Source organism: Erpetoichthys calabaricus, chromosome 8 (genome assembly GCF_900747795.2).
Source record: "Erpetoichthys calabaricus chromosome 8, fErpCal1.3, whole genome shotgun sequence".
NCBI classification, from domain to species: Eukaryota; Metazoa; Chordata; class Cladistia; order Polypteriformes; family Polypteridae; genus Erpetoichthys; species Erpetoichthys calabaricus.
The window spans coordinates 87,642,319-87,667,066 of record NC_041401.2 but is presented as its reverse complement, the minus strand read 5'-3'; the positions used below and the strand labels follow the sequence as shown (position 1 = coordinate 87,667,066).

The 24,748-nt window shown below is 35.6% G+C and overlaps 1 protein-coding gene across 3 annotated transcripts in view; it reads right to left on the bottom strand.

Moving 5' to 3' along the window:
- bcas3 (BCAS3 microtubule associated cell migration factor) overlaps positions 1–24,748 on the bottom strand; it is an 830,699-nt gene that overhangs the window by 44,345 nt on the left and 761,606 nt on the right. For all 3 annotated transcript variants that reach the window (XM_028807048.2, XM_028807050.2, XM_028807049.2), the window contains one exon: positions 13,631–13,798. In XM_028807048.2, coding sequence (XP_028662881.1) covers positions 13,631–13,798 — 168 coding nt within the window. The remainder of the gene's footprint in view (positions 1–13,630; positions 13,799–24,748) is intronic.

Here is a 24,748-nt window from a genome sequence, read left to right as displayed (position 1 = left end):
AAACATTTATCAAAATCATTTTACTGTTATATAAGTTGCCCATGACCATCACATATCTCCCTTCAGGGTCCGACACTACACCTTTAAACCGACACAATGTTCGCAAAAAGTCCCCGTACTTATCATCGACAAGATGGCCACACGTAACAACAGACGTTAATGGCGGCGCCATTTAGTGGCACTTTTGGTCTCTGTGCATCCCTCTTTACCAATGTTTCTTTAAATTGCCAAGACATTGCAGAAGTGTTCAAGTATGAGAAAGCCGACTGCTTTCATCGCATGAAGGGGAACTGCCGTATGGATGTATCAATTATGACCTTGGTAACACACATATCGGCAAAGAAAGACAGACAGATGTAAGGAGTTTTAAATTCTTCTGGCCACTTAATGTTGAAGAGATACAAGACAGCACCACACTAAATCTGAATAAATCATATAATTACATACAAAAATCTTAGAGCCACACTTAGAAGAAAATATTTTAAGCAACAAATTTTTCATCTATTATGGCAGAAAACAATGTTGTAAGAATATTTAAGCTTAAACTGCATTATTAGTTTGTAAATACTATAAAATTAATGACAAGGTATAAGAATTTTCTTGATAGGTTAAGAAGAATACATCAAACTTCGCTAACAGCAAAAAACAAAACAAACTCCAAATAATAATAATTTGAATAATATTTAGTACCCTTGCTTTATAAATTACTGTAATGATCCAAATTAGTACAGTTTGTTTGTTACTCAAATAATAGTAATAATTTGCCCACTTACTCCTCAGCTAATTTTGAAAAATAGGAGGTCAGAGGGTGTGGGATTTACTCTAAAAATGCATGCTTTTCTTTGTTTAGCTTATATATCCGTCTTTATTACTAAAAGTATTAATTTGCATTTTGGAGATTAGCATCTTCCTAACTATAGTGTAAACAAAGCACTCTGTATGAAGGGCATCACTTAAACTAACCTTGACACTGCCCTTGTACAGTGCAGCTTCGGTGCTGACAAAGGTTTAGCTGAATGCAGACAAGCCTATTAATTAAAATGTCTTGTCATATTTTCAATAAATATGAGCTGACGAATCCATTTTGTTACCACTATGTTGTTACTTTAATACTCGACTACTTATAATGTTATAATATTTCAGTTTATTTTTATACAGCATACTTTTTTTCTGATAAACTTACAGGGCTGAAAACATTTACAAATTTTGTCCAAAATGTAGAAGCATGATGGCACAGTTTCAAGGTATTTGAATTGAAGATGGGATTCTTGACTAATAAATAAGCTGGAGAGGCAGATCTTCAATTCAAATACCCTGTATTGCTGGAAAGATGTCTTTCCTGTTGAAATTACATGCAGTTTTCAAGAAGTAACTGTTAAAATTAATTTATCAAAAATGCACAAATTTTGCATGTTTTGACCATACAAGTGGATAACAGACATGTAGACTATATGACACAAGTTAAATATGATTGTTTTTCTTTTTTCCCCATGGACATTTCTCACCTTGAAAACTCTGCATGGAATATCAACAGGAAAGACATCTTTCCAGCAATACAGGGTACATTTTATTCTCTGCCATGATCACAAACTACATGGTGGAGGATTCCTTTAAAGAGTCTGGGTGTATGCATGATTTTAGCCTGTGATGGACTTTTGTGCAGTTCATGGTTGGTTTGCATCATTAAGTCGATAGATAGATAGATAGATAGATAGATAGATAGATAGATAGATAGATAGATAGATAGATAGATAGATAGATAGATAGATAGATAGATAGATACTTTACATTTTGCGGACTATTTTTGAAGCTCTTCCTTTTCTAATTCTCTTCTAAATTATTTTACTGTCTTACCATCATCCACATCTAAAAAACTAAAAGCTTGTTTGCTTATGTATATAAAAATTCCTTTGAAAATGTATTGCAGCATACAATATTGACCCTTTAAAATCAAGACAGCTTGAATTTAGGACTTCCTCTAGCTCATGAAAATCAATAAACTGTTGAATATCTGGGTTTTGTACGACATACCTGCTATTCTTGTCATGGTGAATGCTGCACTTGCACTTTGGTCCAACCACATTACTGCCTTGAAAATGCCTGCACATTGAGTTATGTATGGTAATTTCCAGGAAGATCACTACACCACCTCTCTAATTTCTCCAAGCTGCAACTGCTGCTTCTTTTGTGTTCTTGATAAGTCATTATTTATTTTCATCTCAGTCATAGCCTCTGGAGTTTCTACAGATCTTGTAGTTGTTTGATTGCTTATCAATTTCATAACTCTATTTAAAAAGTAGAGGCTAAGTATCATCAGCCAAGGATGGTGTGTTTCTTACTGCAAGTATTAGAACAGAAGTGTGTTTTTATGAAATGAATGAGTGCAAAATGCAAAAGCATCATTTGGAAAGAATAAAAATCAAGAGAATATTCAGTATCAGAATATACCTTAAGGCCTACTATGAAAGAGAAAACATTATGAATATAAAATATTCTTGGGCCACTGAAGATGTTATTTGGTTTTGCCATTCTTGCCTTAAAGGCAGTATAACTGTTTATTCCTTTCTTGTATTTGTTCAAATCAATAAAAAATTGATTAATAAAGAAGAAAATCATTCAAAAGCCAGTCACCTTTCTCCCTTTCAAAAGCATTCAAAATTTTAGGATGTATGTTGGATCTTCATTCACTCATATATTTATGAATAAAGAAAAAAACTTTATTAAGTATGTATGTAAAATATCTAAGCTTTACAAGTTAGTCTTTATCAGAAGTAGTAAATAAGTGAAGCCTTCACTTTTCACTTTGAAAGCAAACTGAATGCTCCAAATCCAACTTCCTAGTAAATGAAAAAACGTTTGCCCATTTTCTATAATTTTAAATCACTGCAACAAGATGCCAATCACCAATGGGGCAAGGAATTTTTAATTTTATTGACACTGCAGTAGGATTTCTTCAGCATCAGATTCTTTCTTGCTCCCAGTATTTTCAGTTTAGGCTATGTCCCCTTCCACCCTGTAAGTAGATTAAGCAGGTTTAGCAAGCACAACAAAAGCAGGAGTACCATTTTTCTAGACAGAATGAAGACCCAGGAAAATAAAACTCATTATCATCAGGAATAGCAGTTAACATCTTTAGTGATGGTCCTGGATGACCGTAGCCAATAGTGTGGTCCCAATCACATCTGATGCTGAATATGGAGCCAGTGCCGAATTACTCTACTTAAGTCATAGCAGTAGAGTGTTGTACCGTGTTAGCCATAGATTGATACAGGAAAAAGTAGGGTGAAATGACACCTTTTATTGGCTAACTAAATAGATTACAAATGCAAGCTTTCGAGGCAGCTAAGGCCCCTTCACTTCAAAAAAACCTTACAGGACTTTCTCTAGTGATGGTTATCTTATCTCTACATTTATTAATTCATTGTTCTCTTCTTTCAGGGTTAATTCATCTCAGGTGTATTCATTTTGCTAACATTTGAACAAAAAGGTTGTTAAGATGAAAGAAAAAAATCACTTTGCTGTCCCAATATAAGCTAGAGTATTTTTCAGTTTCTTTGTTACACCTTGCCTGATGAAGGAGCCTTAGCTGCCTCAAAAGCTTGCATTTGTAATCTATTTCCCTTGGGATTAATAAAGTATCTATCTATCTATCTATCTATCTATCTATCTATCTATCTATCTATCTATCTATCTATCTATCTATCTATCTATCTATCTATCTATCTGTCTATCTGTCTATCTATCTATCTATCTATCTATCTATCTATCTATCTATCTATCTATCCAATAAAAGGTGTCATTTCACCCTACTTTTTCCTGTATCTACTTAAGTCAGTCTTGGACCAATTAGGAATTCTTTACTATCCTATTGCATGGTATGGACATTACAGACAGAAATTGCTCTTCTGGGTGCTTTACATGTTTTAAACAGAGTACTCCATGTGAGTAATGTTCCAAAATAATATCTACTGTGATGTAAGTGATGCACTTGAAGAGTGTAAAGCCAGTTAGCATAATGACAAAAGCTACCAAGCACAGAAGACCTCTTATAAGCAGTAACTAAAATTTACAATATATTAATTGAAGAGGATGGAAAAGATGCACATCCTATAGATTAAATACTCATATTTCATGACTTTTAAGAGCTTTCTTTGATGCTATACATTAGTGAAAACCCTGAACAGCAGAAGCTGTGGGACTCAATCTGCATATCACTCTAGCTGGGATTTGCCTAATGAGGAAAACCTGTCTCCCTGATATGTGAAACCATTTTTGATTACTGTATTTTGTCTGTTTATGATATTGCCTTTTTAGATTCTTTCATTGTTTTGCAGTTTTGTTTTCTACCAGGATACTCTCAGGCCAACAAGTTGTTATTTCAGATATTTGAAGCCTTGACAACTTTAATTCAGGTCTGAGAAATAATGTGTTCCACCGAGTTAAATGGCACTCTCTACCATCTAGTCATTTACTCATTTTGTGCTTGTAGGCATCCTAGTAATATACTGGTAAATTCCTGTATAAAGTGCATATGTAAACAACACCAGGTCAAAAATATCAAGAAAGCTGATCTGGTAATTTCCTTGGTTGACACCTAGGTATATTTCTTAGGCTGACATATGTATAAATAAAGGGAGAAAAATACTTAGTATAGGATGCAAGCTGTCCTGAAGCATTAGATGAAAGAAATCTCACTCAATCGCTTGGCAGAATTAATTTTCTTAGTTGGACTTTTTGGGACATTTGATGGCTTTGATATTAGAGAGCTTCTCTCTATTTAATCAAAAAGAAAAAAAAAGGTTACTCTCCTCTACCACTATCCTTAATAAAGGAAATTTGTTAGCAATAATGGGAGATACTCACTTCGGTGGAAGTGCAGCAGCAGTGAGGCTACAAGAACAGGATAGTATTGTCCAGCATATCTCATGGAAACATAGTGTGTATTAACTGACAATTTTTTTTTTACTCTGTTGTTTCTCAATTTCTGATCAATAGTTTGTTTATTCCAAAATCTGTTTTGATTCAAACTCATTATACAAAGTTATAACAAGAAAACGAACACAACTCAGCACTCAACAGCTGCTACTCATGTTTGCATTTTCTTTTAGACAAAAAAAAAGAAAAAACTGCTACTGGTGGGGCACGGATCAGTAACACGTTTTTATATTGTCTGCTCTGTCATGTGCAATAAAAGGCTCTTATGTTAACACTATCAAGATAGGGCAAAGTTACCTCGTTATTTGTGAACATGCAAATCCTACCCACAACAAGTCTAGCAAGAGAATGTGAACTGAGCTTTCTGGTCAATCTCTTTCTGGGGAGAACAGTGCTGAAACTGGAATGCTCCACAATGTGTTTGTAAGATATCAACGGCAATGCCCACACTGGTACCAAATGAGTGAAAATGTTGCTATATACTGGTAGTGTGATAATCTCTGCAGTAACTTCTAGGACACCTGATTTTCTACAAAAAGAAAAATACCGTGCATTTCCAATACTCAGCATGTGAAGAGTTTTGCTGAATGGCATTGTAGCTTGTGATATACCTAATCACAGCTGACAGCATGGCTGGAGCAATCTTTCTTCAGAGCACTCGTGATTTCTTCTGGTGTTTTCATCTATGGAAAGCTGCTTTCCATCAATGGCACTGGACAAAGCATCAGGTTTAAAAAGCCAAGAACCAATAGGCTGCAGTGCTGGCCTTCATGATTTGTTTCAACATGTTTTCCAATTAGGCATTTTAAGAGTCATTCTGAACCTGAAGAGAATTGTTGGCCATATCTGAAAGCAATACCATATGAATGAATTAAAAATGTTTTAGGCAAGAGACTATAATATAGAAATGCCTAGCTTAACGGGAAATTCTCAGTACCCTTTTTTCACTGTTAGGAGATGTTCATGGCTGATATCCTTCCATCTATCCATCTATTTTATAATCAATTCATTTAGTGTTTAGGGTTAACAGGGACCAGTGCCATACCAGAAGCAATGTATTTCATGGATTGTCCTTGTGAAACTTTATTATCTTTGACCGTTTTATGTTTCTTGGATTGAGCTTGTTCTTTAAATAAAAAAGACCTTTCTGCCAGTGGTACATCACAAAGATAATATGGTAAGAACACTGCACTGCACTTCTTTATCTGTAATTCACAAATAGATCACCTTTTAATTCTACTATACATCCATTTTCTAACCTGCCTATCTAGTTCAGAGTGACAGGGAACTGGTTCTTATACTGGCAGTTTAGTGCACCATGTTCATTAGATAGGTCACTCATACTGGGCTATTTCAAAGTCGTCAACATAACAGACATGTCTTTAAGATGTAGCAAGCAAACTGGAGAACACTGAGGAAAACCCATGTATATATGAAATAAATGTGCAAACTCCACAGTGAAGGAGTCATTATTTAAAAATGAATCTCTGGAGCTGTGAGGCAACAGCACTCAAAACTTTGCCGTCTTGCCACTGTTTTGCTTCTCTATACTAATTATAATAATTGAAGGTCTTAACAGCATAGATGAATGGGATGGCAATCTCTATGGCCAGGAAGTTATTTCTGATGAACTGTTCTGCATACTGTCACTGATCTAATCATCACCAAGAACATTTCATGCCACAGTTTTAAAAAAAAAAACCTTAACATGAGTTTTCCCTGTGCTCTTCAGGGTAAGTAAAACAAAAAAGTGTTCATTCCGGAAAGCAAATTATAAAACTATTTTTCATAAAAAGTGCTTCCCCTATTAATGTTGCCCTGCAGTAATAAGGCAATTGCAATGTCTCTGAAAGGCAGGCTGGTTCAGTTAGCATGCAGACTCCTTGCCGTGATTACAAACAGCAGAGCTGCTGAATTAGGCTGAGGATGGATTCTCTTCTGACCGGATGCCTGCAAGCTGTCCTTAATTTCTCTTTCTCAATGCCGCCCTTGTCGCAGATATGTGGAGCCAACAAGAGCTCCCTGCAAAGCATTTAAAAACCCATTATTTATAATAGCTGCTAAATGAAGACACACTGTTTATCCAGATCACAGGACCCGTTCTCACTTCCACATTGACAGCCTAGTCTTCAGAGGACTCATCTGTTTTTTATTTAAATGCAAAAAATTCAATTAGGATTTTTTTAAGGGCAGGAACTTTCATAACTATAGTGTATCTTTAGGTTTAAGACAGCATAAGTAAAAAGGCTATAGTCTAACTTTAGATTTTTTGTATTTTAAATTGGATCCTGACAATCCAATTTGTTTATGTAAAAACCATCCTAAAATCAGAGTATTGACAAAAATGCTAAAGGATTTTATATTTTTTCACCAGGATATGGACTAAATTTCAAAGTATAGAAATATGGAAGAAAAAAATAACTACTTAAATCTCAGTAAGTAACATCCATTTCCTTAGCCACAGTAATCAGATCCTGCAAAGCTAGTGCATTGAAACATTCATGATGACTCATCTTTGGTCATGTAGTATTCCAATAAAGCAACTGTAATACCTTTTGATCAAAGAGGCAAAAATTATAGTCTTAAGGATTTAATATTGTGGAAATAAAAAATGTTCTGTACAAAAGTGTGTTAAAACAGCCTGAATACAGTCAGATACCCCAAATACACACTGTTGCAATTTTCTCCAATTTAATAGTACATCATGAAAACTAACAAACCTTTATGTAATTCAAACCTGTGTTTCAAATTGCTGACCCAGTTTCACACTGTTGTGAAAGTTCGACAAGCCATACTGCAAGGTTGGAACATCAGTAAGGCTTACTAATAATTCCACTCAAACCAGGACTGAAAGTGCCTGCCCGTGAGTACAGGATACGAGTATAAATGAGAGATAAGCTCTTCATAGGAAAATGTTCACATTCTGCTCACAAACAAATTCATCAAGGTAGATTTTCTGAGGAAATGACACAGAAGAACACAGAAAAAAATACTGAGAAAAATAGTGATTGGATCCAGCAAGTCACATAATGGAATAGGCAGCCCAAAGGAAAGTTTAAGTGTTTGCTCCTAGGAAGTCTAGCTGTCATAAGTCACTTGAAACTGAGCATAAGAAGTGTTTGAGGGAAGCAAGATTGAGCCAGTCCTACTTCTTTATTCCATTCAAGGAGTTATATGTGTAGGGTAAGATGGAGCTTGACAGTGGTCAGGCCTTTTAAAAGGAACTCTTTACCTTAGTAGGCATGTCTGAAATGAAGGATAATGCGACGCCCACCTGCCCGAACTCACAGACATTCGAGCATGCAGCAACTTACTAGCAAATCAGAAGGCAAGTGAGCTGTAGTAAAACAGAAACATAAGTATACAATAGGGAGAGACTTATGGTCATATTTAGGAATAAAGAGGAGCACACCACCTTGACAAATCATGTTGACTGTTAATATAATTTGACACCTGCAAAGTGTCTTAAGGTTAATAATTTTGTATATCATTCTTTTTCATATTCTGTAAAGCTCAGCATGGCTTTCTCAATAAAATCTGTCTAATTTTATACACTCATTTTCCTTTAGGTATAGGTGCTAACAAATGCCCATTGTATTAAATGGGTTGACTTAGCCATCAAAGCAACACTAAACACATTGCACAACATGCTGACTAATTTTTTATCAGTTTCACTTTCTAAATGATTTTAGTAAAAAAAAGATCAGTTTGGAATCTTTGAAATGTCTAAAATGTACTGCTAAATCTAGGAGTTTAAAAGGGTCTTTATGTAATTTACACCTGAGAAATCAAGTTTTATCCTAATGCAATAACTTGGCAGAACATGTACAGTTAAAATAGCAATGGCAACAGTAAATTTTAAATTTCTTACCATACCAAAATACTACAGTATGCATAATAGCAGGAATTAAAATGAATCATTAGGAAAAACCAATGCCTATAAGTACATTAATATAAATACTGTTGAAAATTAAACAGTGTTAAAAACAAATGAAAAACCTTCAAACTCTGTCCTATCCACATTTCACATTTCCACTGTCATAACTCTTGGTAATCATCTATCTATGCAACAATTTAACAAACTCAATATTGCGCAGTGATAAGCTGTGCTACTATTAAACAAAGTCATGGCTCAGAAGTCAAAGTCTTTAGTAACATCTAAATCGATGCATTTTTATATTCCTAATGGATGACAGGACATTTTGCAAGCTATTTTCAGTGCTTCACTGTGATTTGATTTATATTGTAATCCATTTTATCATTGTGTGATCCTTTGTTGTACATTTGTATGTGCTTGGTAAAGTGTCTTTTGACTGAGCTTGCTGTGAAAAACTTTATAGAAAAAAACAGCTGCATTAAAACAAAGCAAAAAACAAAGACATATAAATCAGAGTCACTTTTGATATTGAACATGTTCTCTTGCCAATTGAAATTTCACTGATGTCATGTATTCTCTATACTTAAATTAAAAAGACAATATCAATCAAAGTATACATTTAGCAAGACTATATTAGACTATATTAAAAGTACAAATGCCTTGAAACCTGACTAAAGGTTTATAGAAGTATGAGCACAGGCAGGTGATTAGACTATATTCGGTCGGAAGCAGATAGTAAGAAAGTAGATGAATCTCTCAGAAAATTGTTTGGAAAAAACTAAGCAAATAAACTATATACACGTGGCCCTTGGGTTTTGAATAAGTTCTGTTCCTGCCAGTGTTCATAACCTAAATTTAAATGTAAATCAGAACTTGCACTGAAAATGCCTATTAGCAGAAATCTTGCCGTTATATTAATAAAATTACAGTGAAGCATTATTATTGTATTTTAATCAAAAAACACAACTTTACCTAAAATGAACCATGGGTAGGTACAGTGTATGTTAACTTTATGCCTAAATATCCTACAGATTTAAATAATGGCACCGTACGTCAGAGTCTGAAAAGGCATAATAATGGAATGAAAACCCATTGCTGACTGATCATGGATCCCTCAGGAGAGACATCAGAGTGTCATCTCTACATTAAAACATACCACCTACCTAAAGACTGGTGCAGACCATATACACCCCTTCATGACAACAGTATTCCCAGATGGCAGTAGCCTCTTTCAGCAGAATAATGTGCCCTGCCACACTTCAAAAATTGTTCAGGAATGGTTTGAGGAACATGACAAAGAGTTCAAGGTGCTGACTTGGCCTCCAAATTCCCCAGCTCTCAATCCAATCAAGGATCTATGGGATGTGCTGAAAAAACAAGTGTGACACATGGAGACCCCACCTCGCAACTTACAAGAGTTAAAGTTTCTGTTTGTAATGTTTTGGTGCCAGATAACACGGGACATCTTCAGAGGTTTTGTGGAGTCCATGCCTCTACAGGTCTGTTTTGGCGGCTGAGGGGGAACTACACATTATTAGGCAGGTGGTTCTAATGTAGTGGATGACTGGTATATAATTATTTTCATATTATTATTCCAATCAGCACTATTTCACAGAAAGAATACATACAGTCGGAGAAGAACAAAATTATGCGTATCTGTGACTCAGTGGCATCTCCATTTTCTTTCAAACAAAGTCTTCAAATGATTTACTAGAGTCATTGTGGAGGATATGCAAAACAGTTTGTAGAGGAAGATGTACAACAGTAATAAAGTATTGTATTTTTTCTGTACATTTGGCAGTTTTAAGAATGCACTAGGTTATGTGTAAAATTTATTGTTTACTAAAGGGGAAAATGGGGATGCAGTTGCGTGAGGAATGAGACAATTGCAGGAATGGGAGAAAGCAGGCAGAAGTGGGTGGAAATGGGATGAGATTTTGTCAGGAGCAGTGGGAAGCAGGATGGAAAAACCAGTAAAATGCAGATCTCTCGATTACATTCGCTAAAGCAGCAGGACAAGAGAGACATAATAAATTAATTATTTTCCATAAAATTGTTAATAAACATAAGAAAATGTAAGTGATTTCAAAATGTTAAACAAGCTTTTTTTTTTTACTCAGATTTGTATAAAGAATGCTGAAAAAATAAATAAATTTTAATCAACATACACCTAATTTAGAAATTATCACAGTACTTCATTAGTATTTAAATTAGTAATTGATTTGATTTGGAATGTTCAAATAACAGATTGTAGTCCTTTTTTGATAAATTGAAGAACTCTGGCACTCAACCCATTTTGCATCTACTGTATGAAGCAGTGCTGATCTCAATTTTTGGGATGTTGTATTTTTATGTTACCTGTATTTACAGTGTACTTGAAATGTGATACTCAATGGAAAACTAATGTCAGTCCACTAGACAGGGAAAAGATTTATTGGCTGTGGAAATGATTTCAGAAAGCATGTCCTCAAGACATTTTAGTAAATGAAACAGAGTACAATAAACCTGTTTGGAAGAAGACGCGTCTCAATTAATAGTTATAAATATATGACAAGTATAAGGACACAATTTTCAATGCAATGACATTCTTAACTTCTGCAAAGCAATGCATGCTAATTTACTTGAAAAAGTGTGCAAAAATACTGTTAATAAAACATATTTTTAGAAGTGAACAAACACTTTGAATCATAACACAGGAAAAGGTCAAAGTGGAGTGGGAGTAATTTACCAGCATGCAGATTATTTAATCAGTGGAAGAACAAAAAAAAAAAAATCACAAAAAAGTGACCTTTGGCATATTCAAAGGAGTCATCTGACAAATACATCCTCTTTGAAGTTTTGTGAAGGTCTACAGTGCTGATGTAAAGGATTACAATAACATTTATATATATTATTTCCTAGGAAAAATAAGCGTTATAGTAATAGGGAAAAGATTATTTGACCCAGTGATATTAGTAAGAAAAGCAGTCTTTGACATTTTACAATTTCAAAATCAGGAAATGGTCAATATAAAAATGTGTGTTCATTAGCTTGGTTTTTTTTTGTGACACTGTGCCTGCACATGCAGGAAATCCAAGCTGCAGACCTGCAGGTCAGAGAAAGGTCTTACCGTCTGCTACTGAGTAATGAAATATGAATGATATAATAGGTCATTTTTCTTTTTCAGTTCTTCATGTTCAAGTTCCTGCCATAACCACCAATAATTCAGATTTTCCTGCATATCTATCTCTGTATTTATAAGTACATCTATTCTACAATTCTACTGTGTATACAAAATGTATTTAATTTCATTCTCAAAGTTCATATAATACTTGATGCCATGTACTGGAACTGCAGATAAACACAATAGACACACCCTCCCTTCTTCCCCTGGGGTCATATTAGTAATGTGTTACAAATTCCCTAAGGCTCTGAGACACACTTCTCTGGCTCTTGTTCAGCTGGAATGGCAGACACACATAAGTATCGTGCTGGAGATTAATACAATACAGGGAAACATGAGAAATAAACATGAAACATGTAACACCATGTGTCTTAATTTCAAAAGACACTTTACCATGCTCACATGAGTCTGGAGCAACTTCTGATGAGTTACATTAATTGAGTAAGAAGCTCTTTGGACTGGGTCTCTTTTTGGAGCATGTTTAGCCTCAGAAATCGTCTTACCTGAAGGGGTTAAACATCTGTTTATCAGAGAGCTCCGGGGCACAGAGTTGAATGTAATGTGATCACTAATGAATTTTGTGTTACATTAGGCTGTATAACTGAACAGACAAGCGCAGACAACAAGTGGCCAGGAGTCAGAGTTAATCTAATGATGCAAAAATAGAGACAGAACCAATTACAGAGAGGGCCAAGTTGCTGCTGCTGCAGGGACTGCAAATGAATAGGTACAAATTAAATTAGGGGCTAATAGACGCGCTCCAAGAAGGAGCAGTCAATGCTAAATGCATTAGGACATTGTGACCTCTCTGCTCTGAGCAGCAAAACCCAGAGTCCAACTTCCATCTTCCTTTCAAAATCAAAGGAACTCTTGTTCACTTAAGTAGCAGAAGAAAGTGCCATTGCTTCCTAAATGAGTTAAACATTTGGATTGTCAGAATGGCAATTTCCCCTTTTGGTTTTAATATAAATGACCTGATTTATACTGTATTTTAAAAACCTTTGAAAATTAGAGTCCAAGCCTGTCCATGCAAATAATTGAGAGAACTAAACCACATATAATTTTGCAAAATTATTATATATAATATATATATTTATATATACACAGTATGTATGTATGTATTTTCAAATCAGATTAGAACATAAAGATTTCAAACAGTTTGTTAATTTAATAATAATAAGAAATACCACAAGAAACATCCACACAAACTGCTTTTTACATTTTGTGGTCATCTGTTCCTGGAGTAATTTTCTCTGGGTTCTTTTTTGAGGTCTGACTTGCCCCATACTTTATAAACATAGACCGTTTCCCTCAAGAAATCTGAGCACATTCACCAAAATTAGACACGGCAAGTTTATAGGCCTTGAAATTTTGCTTCACACAACTTTCCATGAAACCTGTACTTTATTTTTATTAATTCACACTTCCTGATCTTCTAAAGCTAAGTACCTTTTCCTCTGCTGATGTAATCTGTATAGATTGACTGTTTTTGTTTTAGTTATTAAGTCAAAAATGGGATATTTGGTGAATGTGTTACATATAGCCCAAACTGTAACTAAATAATAGAACACAACTCAGATTAAAACAGTTTACATTTCGTTATCACGTTCAAAAGGATCCAATGATAAAAACCAAGCTTTCAGTTTTGCACCTACCTGGCCCAGAACCAATAACATCCCGGCTTGGGGACTCTGACATGGCATCTGCAATTCTCTCCCGAAGCCCTTCCTCTGTGTTGTCAATGGAAGACATGTGACGTAGTCCAAAACTTTCTGGCCAGCTGCCACAGACTTCAAGCATAGTTACACCACGGTCAAAGGTTCCTGAAAAAATAAAATACCCAGGAATGTGATAAGTTATATGTACCGAAACTGTTGTGTTATATCATTTCAGGATTGTAATAGGCCAGACCAGTTCTGAACACCACAGTTATATTTTCATTTTTATTATCATCCATAAAAATTTCTTTAGTTTGACCTACCTAGTCTATCCGGATTGTAAAACGTGTTTGCCCCATCTTAAACTCTTGTCTAAATTACTGTACTTTTCTCTTCATTCGTTAGTGTAACGGATTAAATGTGGTATAAAATGCAACTGCTTGAGTAGTGGCATAGGCCTAATAGTTTCAGGTGTCTAAGACTAGCTTTCTTTCTGTTACTCAAACCCCTTAAGCTTTTGCAATGAGAACACCCTGAAAAGTAGAATATTTGAACATAATTGCTCAGACTGCTAGATGATATAAATCTCTCACTTCCTGAGCTTTGCTTAACTACTCTCTATGAATGACTCTTCATTGGCTGCCATTCTTTCACATAATAATTAATCCATTTCATCATACTATCTACTTTCTGAATGTACTTTTTCCATTTCAGGATAATGGTGTGATGGAACCTACTCAGCAACAATGGTTGCAAGGCAGGAAACAACCTTGGACAGGGCACTAGTCCACTGCACAGTATATTTAATCCCAGTATTTCAATATAAATGAAGATTTCTTTTTAAGACAATAGACTCTGCTAGACTCTTAAGTAGCAACTAAAAACAAATGATGTAATGAGATGGCAGCTAAGAAAGAGAACCACATATATTTTGATGCTTCATTTCACCTAAAAGTGTACCTAAGCCTCCTAGCATGTGCTGACTATAAGCGAATTAGTACAAATCTAAGTATTTTTAAATGTTTGTGAAACCACAGAAGAAATTACAAATTAGGGTTTCGGCCGAAGCAGACAAACTTTTTCTTCTCATAATGTCTGTGACTGTCAAAACTTAAACCAGAAAAACACGTCAATTACAGCTTTATATTCGATTCATTTCTCTCCTGCATCAGTCCAATGCCAGAATTATTTCACTCAAGCCACTAATGCATAAAATGTTGCTGTCTGCCAAAATGCCTCTGAGACAGTAATAAATGCATGAAAGGCAATTATTAAGTGTTTACCAAAACCAGTCCTTTAAATTTTTCCTAACTGGGAACAGCTACCACACTTAAAGCAGGGTAGTTTGCAAGGTAAATATTAAATAAAAAATCTAACAAAACACAGTGCTTTCTTATTCACACCTTTGCAGTGATAACTGTTGATATACTGGCACTTTAGAAAATAATTTTTATAAAAAAAGAGTAACCCCAAAAGATTTCTTGCAAGATTCCCAATACATGAAAACCAGCTGGGTTATCAGGGTCGGAGTTGTTGTCTTTGATCAGCAGGCAAGACCTATCTGCACTTGTCCAATGTACCTGTTCAATGTCACTAAACACTCTTCAAGTTAGACAATTGCTAATAGCCAGGGTGAGAGACCAAGGCTGGCAGTTGGTGAGCTTTTTCCTGATAGTGCTGCAGAAAATCCCTTGATATCTGCTGGTAAGTACTCAAGCAGGCCAGGCAGCTGATGTAGAGACTATCTGTAAACTCATTCCTATACCTTCCTATTCCTGTGTAGTAGTTTGTATTTCCACAAAAAAAAACCCAATAGTTTTGCCAAGCATCAGTTTCATGGGAAGCATATTTTAGTAAATTTTAACTGAAGAGAATTTCACTGAATTGAAAAGAAAGCTTACACAAAGTAGTAATCATTTCTTTTGTTGTATTAATGTATGTCATACAATGTCATTGCAATGTGGTTGAAAGTGTGGATGGGCCTTTCAATGGAGAGTTATTAATCCATTTTTATTTTGCATTTTCTTCATGTTTGGACTTCCCAGACATTAATGTCTTCTACAGAGTAACCATCTTTATCTTCATCCAACATAAAAGTTTGACTTTAGGTTGACTACAGAGGACTCTAAATACTCTGGTTTTAAGAATTCAATCTCATTTACATGTACAAATGACAGAACTGTCCATCTTGTAGTACATGCCATTTTATGTACTCTATAAAACACATTGGTTTAATTTTGTATTGTATTAACGATGGACCAGACCTTAACTGTCATTAAATGCTAACATATGCTTTCAAAGTCACATTTCAAAACTGTAATACCCTACTCGTTATTAATGGTTTGTTTCCAGATGATTTTTAAATTCTTTTTTTTAATTCTGTTACTGTACTATCAACACATGTAGATTTGTGCCCATAAAAGTTACATCTGTAATAACCTCAATTGCTTCACTTTGCTGAATTTTTTTACATCATCTTACTTTTCTTTATATATAGCAGAAGAGTACATTGTATTGATCCCCAAGGGGAATTTATTCTTTCACATGACACTTTACCTTTATTATGAATCTCTTTGTAATTTTTACAAACATTTTTATTGGACTAATTTATATGTTCAGAAAATAATTTAAATTAAATCAGAATACAGCCCTCAATGGATGTTTTTCAATTTTCAACCTTGTATTATCTGTTCAGACAAATGCAATATTCCAGTAAAACATTCATAGAAATGTATCAACTCAAGAATCTATTTAGAAATAAGCCAGTAAAGCATAAATATGTGAAGCAGTCAAAGAAATTATACTACATTTGAAGGTGCTCCTCAAACAGCACACTATAATGGATGGGTGGAAGGATCAATGTATGTTCTGACTCCCATCCACCTCTCTAAGTGCTACACTAAATACAGTCATGTCCTTAAGTATTTGGACAATGACACAATTTACATAATTTTGGCTCTGTATGCCACCACAATATATATGAAATAAAGCAATCAATATGTGATTGAAGTATAGGTTTTCAGCTTTAATTCAAGGGGTTTAACAAAAATATTGCATGAGCTGTTTAGAAAAGACAGACATTTTTGTACATGTCCATCCATTTTCAGGAATTCAAAAATATTTTGACTTTTGACTGACAAGCTGTTCCATAGCAGTTCCTTCATTATTTCATTAACAATTAAGCAGGTAAAAGGTCCGGAATTGATTCCAAGTGTGGACTTGGTATTTGGAAACCACTGCTGTGAACTCTCAATATGAGTTCCAAAGCGCTGTCCATGCAAGTAATAAAAACAGGCCATCATTAGCCTGAAAAAACAAAACAACCCTTTAGAGACAGAGCAGAAACACAAGGTGTGGCTGAACACACTAGTGAGATCAGTATCTTCAGAAGGCCTGGACAATTATGGAAGACAACTGTACTAGATGATTGCAGAATTCTTTCCTAGGTTAAGAAAACCCCCTTCACAACATTTAGCCAAACAAAGAACACTTTCCGGGAGGTAGGCCTATCATTGCCAAAGTCTGCAATCAAGAGACAACTTCATGAAAATAAATATAGAGTGTTTACCACAAAGTGCAAACCACTGGTAAGCCTCAAGCATAGGAAGGGCAGATTAGACTTTGGCGGAAAACATTTTTTAAAGGCTGTCCAGTTCTGGAACAATTTTCTATGGGCAAAAGAAACTAAGATTAATATACTGTATACTAAAATATTAGATAGAGAAGAGTATGGATAAGAGAAGAAACAGCTCATGATCTGATGCATATTACATCATCTATGAAACATGGTGGAGGTAGTGTTATGGCATGGGCATGCTTGACTACCAATGGAAGTCAGTCACTGGTATTTATTGATGATATGACTGCTGGCTGAAGTAGCAGGATGAATTCTGAAGTGTACAGGGCTATACTATCTGCTCAGATTCAGCCAACTGCTGCAAAACTGATAGGGCAACGCTTTACAGTACAGATGGACAATGAGCCAAGACATACAATACAGTGAAAGCAAACCAAGTACTTTTCAATGCAAAGTAGGGGAATATTCTTCAAAGTTAAAGTCAATCAACTAACCTCAATCCAATTGGACATACATTTCACTTGCTGAAGATAAAACTGATGGGAGAAAGTCCAACGAAGAAGCAGCAACTGAAGACAGCTGCAGTAAAGGCCTGCCAATTCATCAGTAGGATGGAAATCCAGAACTTAGAGAAGGCCATAGGTTCCAGATTTCAGGCAGTCATCGACTGCAAAGGATTTTCAACCAAAAATTGAAAATGATCATTATATTTATGATTGTTAGCTTGTCCATATACTTTTGAACCCCTGAAAACAGGGGGACCATATATAAAAATGTGTCATTCCTAAATGGCTCATACAAGATTTTTGATAAACCCCTTAAGCTAAAATTGCAAGTCTACACTTCAATCACATAATGATTTCTTTATTTCAAATCCATTGTGGTGGTGTACAGAGCCAAAATTATTAGAATTGCGTCACTGTCCACATACTTAGGAACCTGACTGTATCTTAGTAACTAGACTAAATTCATTGTCTTGATGTATTGTACATCACTTACATAATTCCAGTAATATTGTTAGTAATCCGGCATCCTTTATCACTTCCTAGTTTACTTCTGAAGGTGTCAGCAAACTGAAATTTCATTTCTAACCATGGTTTAGCAGCATGTGCCTATTGTAAAAGATTCATTCACCTGCAGGCCATATTATGATCCACTGTCATTTTTGTCTTTTCATTCTGAACATACCTATAACATATATAAAATCAACAGGAAAAAACTTAAAAACTTGATAAAATTGCTTATGTTTCTCCGTAATGGACTAGTGCATGTCCAATGGTATGTCTTAAATAAATAAATAATGCTAGTTTAGGCTCCAATTCTTGCACCCTTGTAGAGTTGGAAGTTAAGTAATCCCTCACCTATCGCGGGGGTTACGTTCCAGAGCCCGCCGCGATAGGTGAAAATCCGCGAAGTAGCGACCTATATTTATTTTATTATTTATACATATTTTAAGGCTTTATAAACCCTTCCCACACTCTTATAAACCTTTCTCACTCTCTTGTTAGCCTTTTCCACACTCTTATAAACACTTCATATGCTCTTAAACACTTTCTGCATTCTTAAACACTGCAGACCAACACTGCACACTGCACGCAGCGATCAGACGTCGATGTGTTTGCACTCGCTTTGTGAAGGGGGGCAGCTGAACTCACGCTGAGCAGAAATGGACTTTGTGCTGCTTCTGCCAAAATGCCTCCTTGTCGCTCTGCGCGTTTGGAAGGATGAGGAGGAGTGGGGGTGTGTGAGGGCTGAACGCACCTTCGCTCAAACCCCCCTCCCCGGAGGCGCAGTACGCTCCTGCCACTTCGCATTGTCAAGGGGGTGGGGAGCTGAATGAACACTAAGGAGAAGTGGACTTTGTGCTGGCTTTGTGCTGCTTGTCACCCTGCCTGTCAATAATTTAAAAGCCTGTACATCACCAATTTTCCTGTCTCACTGTCTTGTCTTGAGTGAAGTTAAAATGTTTTATAATAGTGAGATGTTACTCATATCCTTAGCCCGACACCCAAAATATCATATGTGCTAACAAAGTGTGTTTTATAAGTTTACATGTGTTTAAAGCATGTGGGATGGGTATTTGAAGGCTTAAACTATAAAAATGTTTATTTATATGGTCTTTCTATAGCGCGGATTTTCTCCTGTTGCTGATGGGTCTGGAACATAACTTCTGCGATAGGCGGGCAATCACTTGTATTTAAAAACCCGCGAAGTCGTGAATCCGCGAAAAGTGAACCGCGAAGTAGCGAGGGATTACTGTATTTATATTTTAGTTCTGGTACATCTAACTAATGAAGTTAATTGTATAAAGCCATTAAAAACCTCATTACAGTGTCTATAAAGATTTAATACAAAGTCGTGAGATCAACCAAAAAATGTTTTATTTTAGGAACAGAAGGTGATGAAATTTAAAGGTAGAAAAGAAAGTGATAGAAGTGTTCCAGGGTCAAAGTGAAAACCACTTTATGTTCATTTTAACTCTAATAATAAAATCACATGCTCAATCAGCTGCTCAAAATTATTAAAACTGATGTGCTCATTATTTTATTTCCTAAAGTCTCTGTCTTACCACAACCCTTAAACTGGATTAAGTAAGCTCAGAAAAATAGATTATTGGATGGTTTGACATTCACTCTTCACATCGCTCTTTATGTGCTACATTAATTACCTTAGCAACTTAACTAATTACTTGTGTACCATGTGGTTTTTTTTTATAATTAAAACAGTTCTAGTAAAAAAGACATGATGGAACATAAAATTTGTTAGCTTTCTTGCACACGAAAGTTTATTTCAGAAAGTATTACTTTCATTGCAACCCAAATAAATTATGTTGGCTCTTCAGCTTCACTGGCTAATTTATATAAGAACCAGAGTGACGCTATCTTGACTACTAAAGCGATGAATGATAATCTTATCAAAATAATCTCAAATTTGTATTCATACATGAAAAATACAATGTAATAGAAAATACTATAGTTTCTTAAACTCACTGTGGCAGGCTGCTGGGGTCCATGCCCAGCCAGGACACCCCTGCACACTATATTCAGGGGGAGCAGCCCTGGACAGTGCAATACCTCCCCCTGGACGCTAGATGGCCGCCCCCCTGGGTTGGAGCAGTGCCTCGGTTTCCCACAGGGCTCCATGGGAATTGGAGTTGGGTGCAGCCCTGTTGGGTTCCACAGGCACCGCCAGGGGGTTCTGTGTTTGGGTCTCCTGAACCTGTGTGGGCACCATATTCATCACACACGGAAATGCAGCCGGAACTTGATGATCAAGCACCTGGAGCACTTCCGGGTGAACTATAAAAGGAGCCAGCGACCACCACTCCGTGGCCAGAGTCAGGTGGAGGTGGACAAGGTTGCTTGGGAGGAGTGGTGGTGCCAAGGAGAAGAGAAAAGTGCGTGATTTATTTGTGTCTGTGCTTTGGGACTGTGTATTGCCTGTGGGACATAGGGAAGATGTGCACCCACAGGGGAAGAAAATAAGTAGTTTATTTATTTTACACGTGCCTCCCGTGTCCAATCTGTGTCGGGTCTGGTGCTATATAGCGTCGCTCTTACATCAAATAAATACACCCACATTCGTTCATTCAGACCAATTAAGTGTCACTAATTAACCCAACATGCACAACTTGATGATGTAGAAGAAAAATAACACAGCCAGGGTCAGTACTCTGTACATATGACAAACAATGTTTCCCATAAGGACCAGGATGACACGAGAAAAATTTTCAGATACTTTACCTTTTAAGCATTACTTCATATTATGTAATACTATACATTAAGTAACTATAAATAAGTAATAATTCTTACAGAATGCACCTGAAAATGTATTTAGTAAGTGGTGTGTTTAAATAATGATTCAAGATCAAACAAATAATTAATTTATTCACTCATGAAGATGATCAGGCATGCTGTATCCAGTTATGTTCCTCATGACTAAACCAATTTTGCCCTGTAACTTTTCTAAACTGTTCTAAATAGCATTGCATACTAGATTGATAAAAAGTCATTCAAAATTTGACTTGACCGATTTTGGACAATACTTCAAAGGTTAACATTAATCAACTTACATTGGTATAAAGAGGAATTTTAAAATATGTTTTCAGTTAATAGGAGCTACAACCTGCTGTGATTATAAGCAGCTTCTCACTTTGCATTCTACTGACATAAATGAACAAATCACCTTTAGGTGGCATATGCTAATTCTATGTTGATAGTGACAGTCAGTCTTCCTCATATCATATCAGCTGATTCAGATTCAAATATTTATTATCTCATAATATTTTTCTGCATTTATTTTATCAACAAATCACAACTAAGTTTTTGTATAAACAATGTCATACATGCACATCGGAGGATCCCCTTACACTATCGTCTACTTCTTTCTCCATAATGCTGAGAAACCACCCAGGGACGGCAACTGACTCCACCCTTTCCAGTTTACCCTCCATTAAAACCCTGGCTTTCTGGAAGAAGGTGTTGTTTTGGTAAGAGCTGCTTGCTAGACAGAGCTCCCGATCGAACAGATCTAACTTGTGGATAACAATACCTTTTGTTTTAGCTTCAGTCCAGAACCCCATAGGGCAAATATGCCCAAGAGCATTTCTTTTGTTTTGAATCATTCGAAAATTAAACTAGATGACCTGGTTGGCGCCCCAAATTTTTGGTTTTGTGACCTGTCATTCCTGCACCTGGCCACAGCAGATTTAAAGAGTACAGACTATTTAAATGATGTAAACATTTTACTGTTTTCCTTTGTCAGCTTGCCCAGTTTCAAATTTACTGTATGTCAGACTAATACTAGCATACTCACAACATTACTCTTAAATATGAAAATCATATCAAATCTTAAATAATAATAAAAATGCTTTATAATTAATAAGGTATTCCAGGAAACCATGTTGAAGAGTGTGATATGGAAAAAGCTCTCTTAAAATATAATTTATATTTAAAAGCTTAACATAGTGACTATACTGTAAATGTATTTGTTTTCTTTGGGTACTTTAGTTTCTTCCAAAGACTTCAACCCTATGTTGCCTATGGAGTTTGAACTGGCTAAGTATGAATGTATGTGTGTGAGGGGCCTGCGATGGATTGGTGCTCCATTATGGTTTAGCATTTTCATTTAATTCATTGTTGTCAGGAAAAGCACTAGCATCCCATGACAATGTAATAGAACATGTGGGAAAAGGAAGTGATGTATTGTTTTTTTTAATACTAACAACACAGAAAAGAGTCTCCTAACTGCTCATTTATACAGTACATGTCAACATTTTACACACAACCTTTAGCGCAACTTTTATGATAAGGTTGAAATCTGGACAAAAAATGTTAGACCTTTCTTATTTATACATATAATTTTTCATCTTTACAAATTACTTTTTACTATGAATCTGTTGTGATGTGAAATTTTGCATACAAGTTGATAAATATTTTGTATATGTCTTTATTTGTAACTTAGACAAAACAATGTAATATTAGTGTTACATTATTAATAATAACAGCAATGGTTTGATGGTTTAAGAACCCCTTCCCCCTTTTAGTTATGAGTCTCTTTGTAATTTTATGACAGGGTTGGGGGAAGTGCCTCAAACAAGTTTGGCTAATATCTCTCTGCTGGACTCCCAGTCAACCCCCACAGGAAAGCCAGGCTGCCTAACTGCCAAGCTTCACATGAGTAGATGTGAAGGTGCTCTCTGCCTCATTGGTCTGAAGAATGGCTGTTTGAAACTGTCTTGTATCAGAAGCCTTTAAGCACCATGACATCCTATTGGCTGTAGGGTTTGGACAGAAAACCTATAAATTAACTTGCTTTACCTCACCCTCTCTCTCTTACCAAACTGATGAAAGACCATCACACACCGTGAACTGAAAAGGACAACACAATGAAGAGCACAGCTCGACAGCCATATTGAGACAGGCATGCGACCTGTTCTGAAGAAAGCTGACCACCAATGATGCCTTAACTAGAGACATTTTAAGTAACTAACAAGTCTGTGTGCTGCCTGAAACACATCTACATTTATCAGGCTGTATGGTTGCCAATATTCAAATGTACTTTGCATATTGCATTATTTATGAATATTAATAGTAATACATTGTTTAAATTTAACTTAACCCCTGCTTGTCTTTTACTACACCTAATTGCCTGAGGTTATACATGTAGAAGGGAAGGTGGGGAGAAGTTATATGGTACAATACCTTATAAACAGTGGTAAGTCTGTGAGATTTGAGGCATTCTGATAAAGGCTACATATTAATAATACAAAAGGGGAAAGTAGAGTAATATAATGCTGTACCAAGACAAAACAAATACAAATAAAATATTTTGTCATAAATCTTAAAAGAGCGCTAGATGGATAATTTGTTATTACATTAACATTGTTGAGTCACACAAATGAGAGATGGCAAAGATCATTAGGCCACTTGAAATTTTCTGTTTCCATGATACCAGGGAGCAATTTAAATATGTAAATAGAGGTAGGAAAATAAAACAAAAATTAGAAAAAAAGCAATTTGCTTTATGGCATGCCATAACCAAAGGGTAAAGTAGTTCCTTTAGGTATATTATCATAAAGAAGAATGATAGTGACTGAAGTCAGAGAATGTTTAAAAATTTAGAAACTATTATTCTAAATATAAGCCATCAATCAAAAATGTATATTTCTGGAAAAACAGAAGAAGAGTTTTACTTACAGATTATAATGAAAATGTTAGCAGTTTTATGATGGGTAGTGCACACACTCACCTGTGCAGCTGAGGCAGTTATACTTATTCTTGGTCGTGGAGCACCACTGTAGCCATTGCTTTAATTGAACATGCTTATGCAACTTGTTTTTTATCAAACTAGAAATATCCATCCACTCATTTTTAAAATGAAGAGCTGTGTTTTACACACACTGAACAGGTGTTTTATTTGAACTTACTTGGATGGTTTTGGCTATTTTAATTCAAAATTTCTCTGATTAAAGCAGCAGCCACTTGAACATGAGCACATAGGTGCAAATGGAACTGAATTAGCCACTCCTGTTTAGGTTACATGGCCATCTGCTCCAGTGTGTGTAGCCCGTCAATTTCATAGAGTAGAAACTATTTATAAGTAATTGAAAGAAATTCATTAACAAGGAACAAAATTATTGAAAAGAAAATACAACACAATAGTCCTATTAAGTGGGTCTTGTGTCCTAAAAGCATTAACACTAATATGTTTATTCATTTGTTTTCCATATCTGTATACCCCATTTAGGATTGTGGGATAAGAACACTCAATGCTGTAAATTTCTTACCCAGGTTAATTACATTCTACCTCCAACTGTGCCAAGTGAATGCAGAAATGAGGTATCTGATTATGTAAATTAGCTGGAACAATGGTTACTTTACATTGGTATTTCACTATCATTTCTCAGGTTGAACAAGAAACCAAAACTATTCTCTCTCTACTGAGCACAACAAGCTTTTGTGAGAAGCACTGGCTTCCCATTCAAATAATACACAATCAGTAAGAGTAGCATGCACACATTCCTTGTGAAGTGTTGT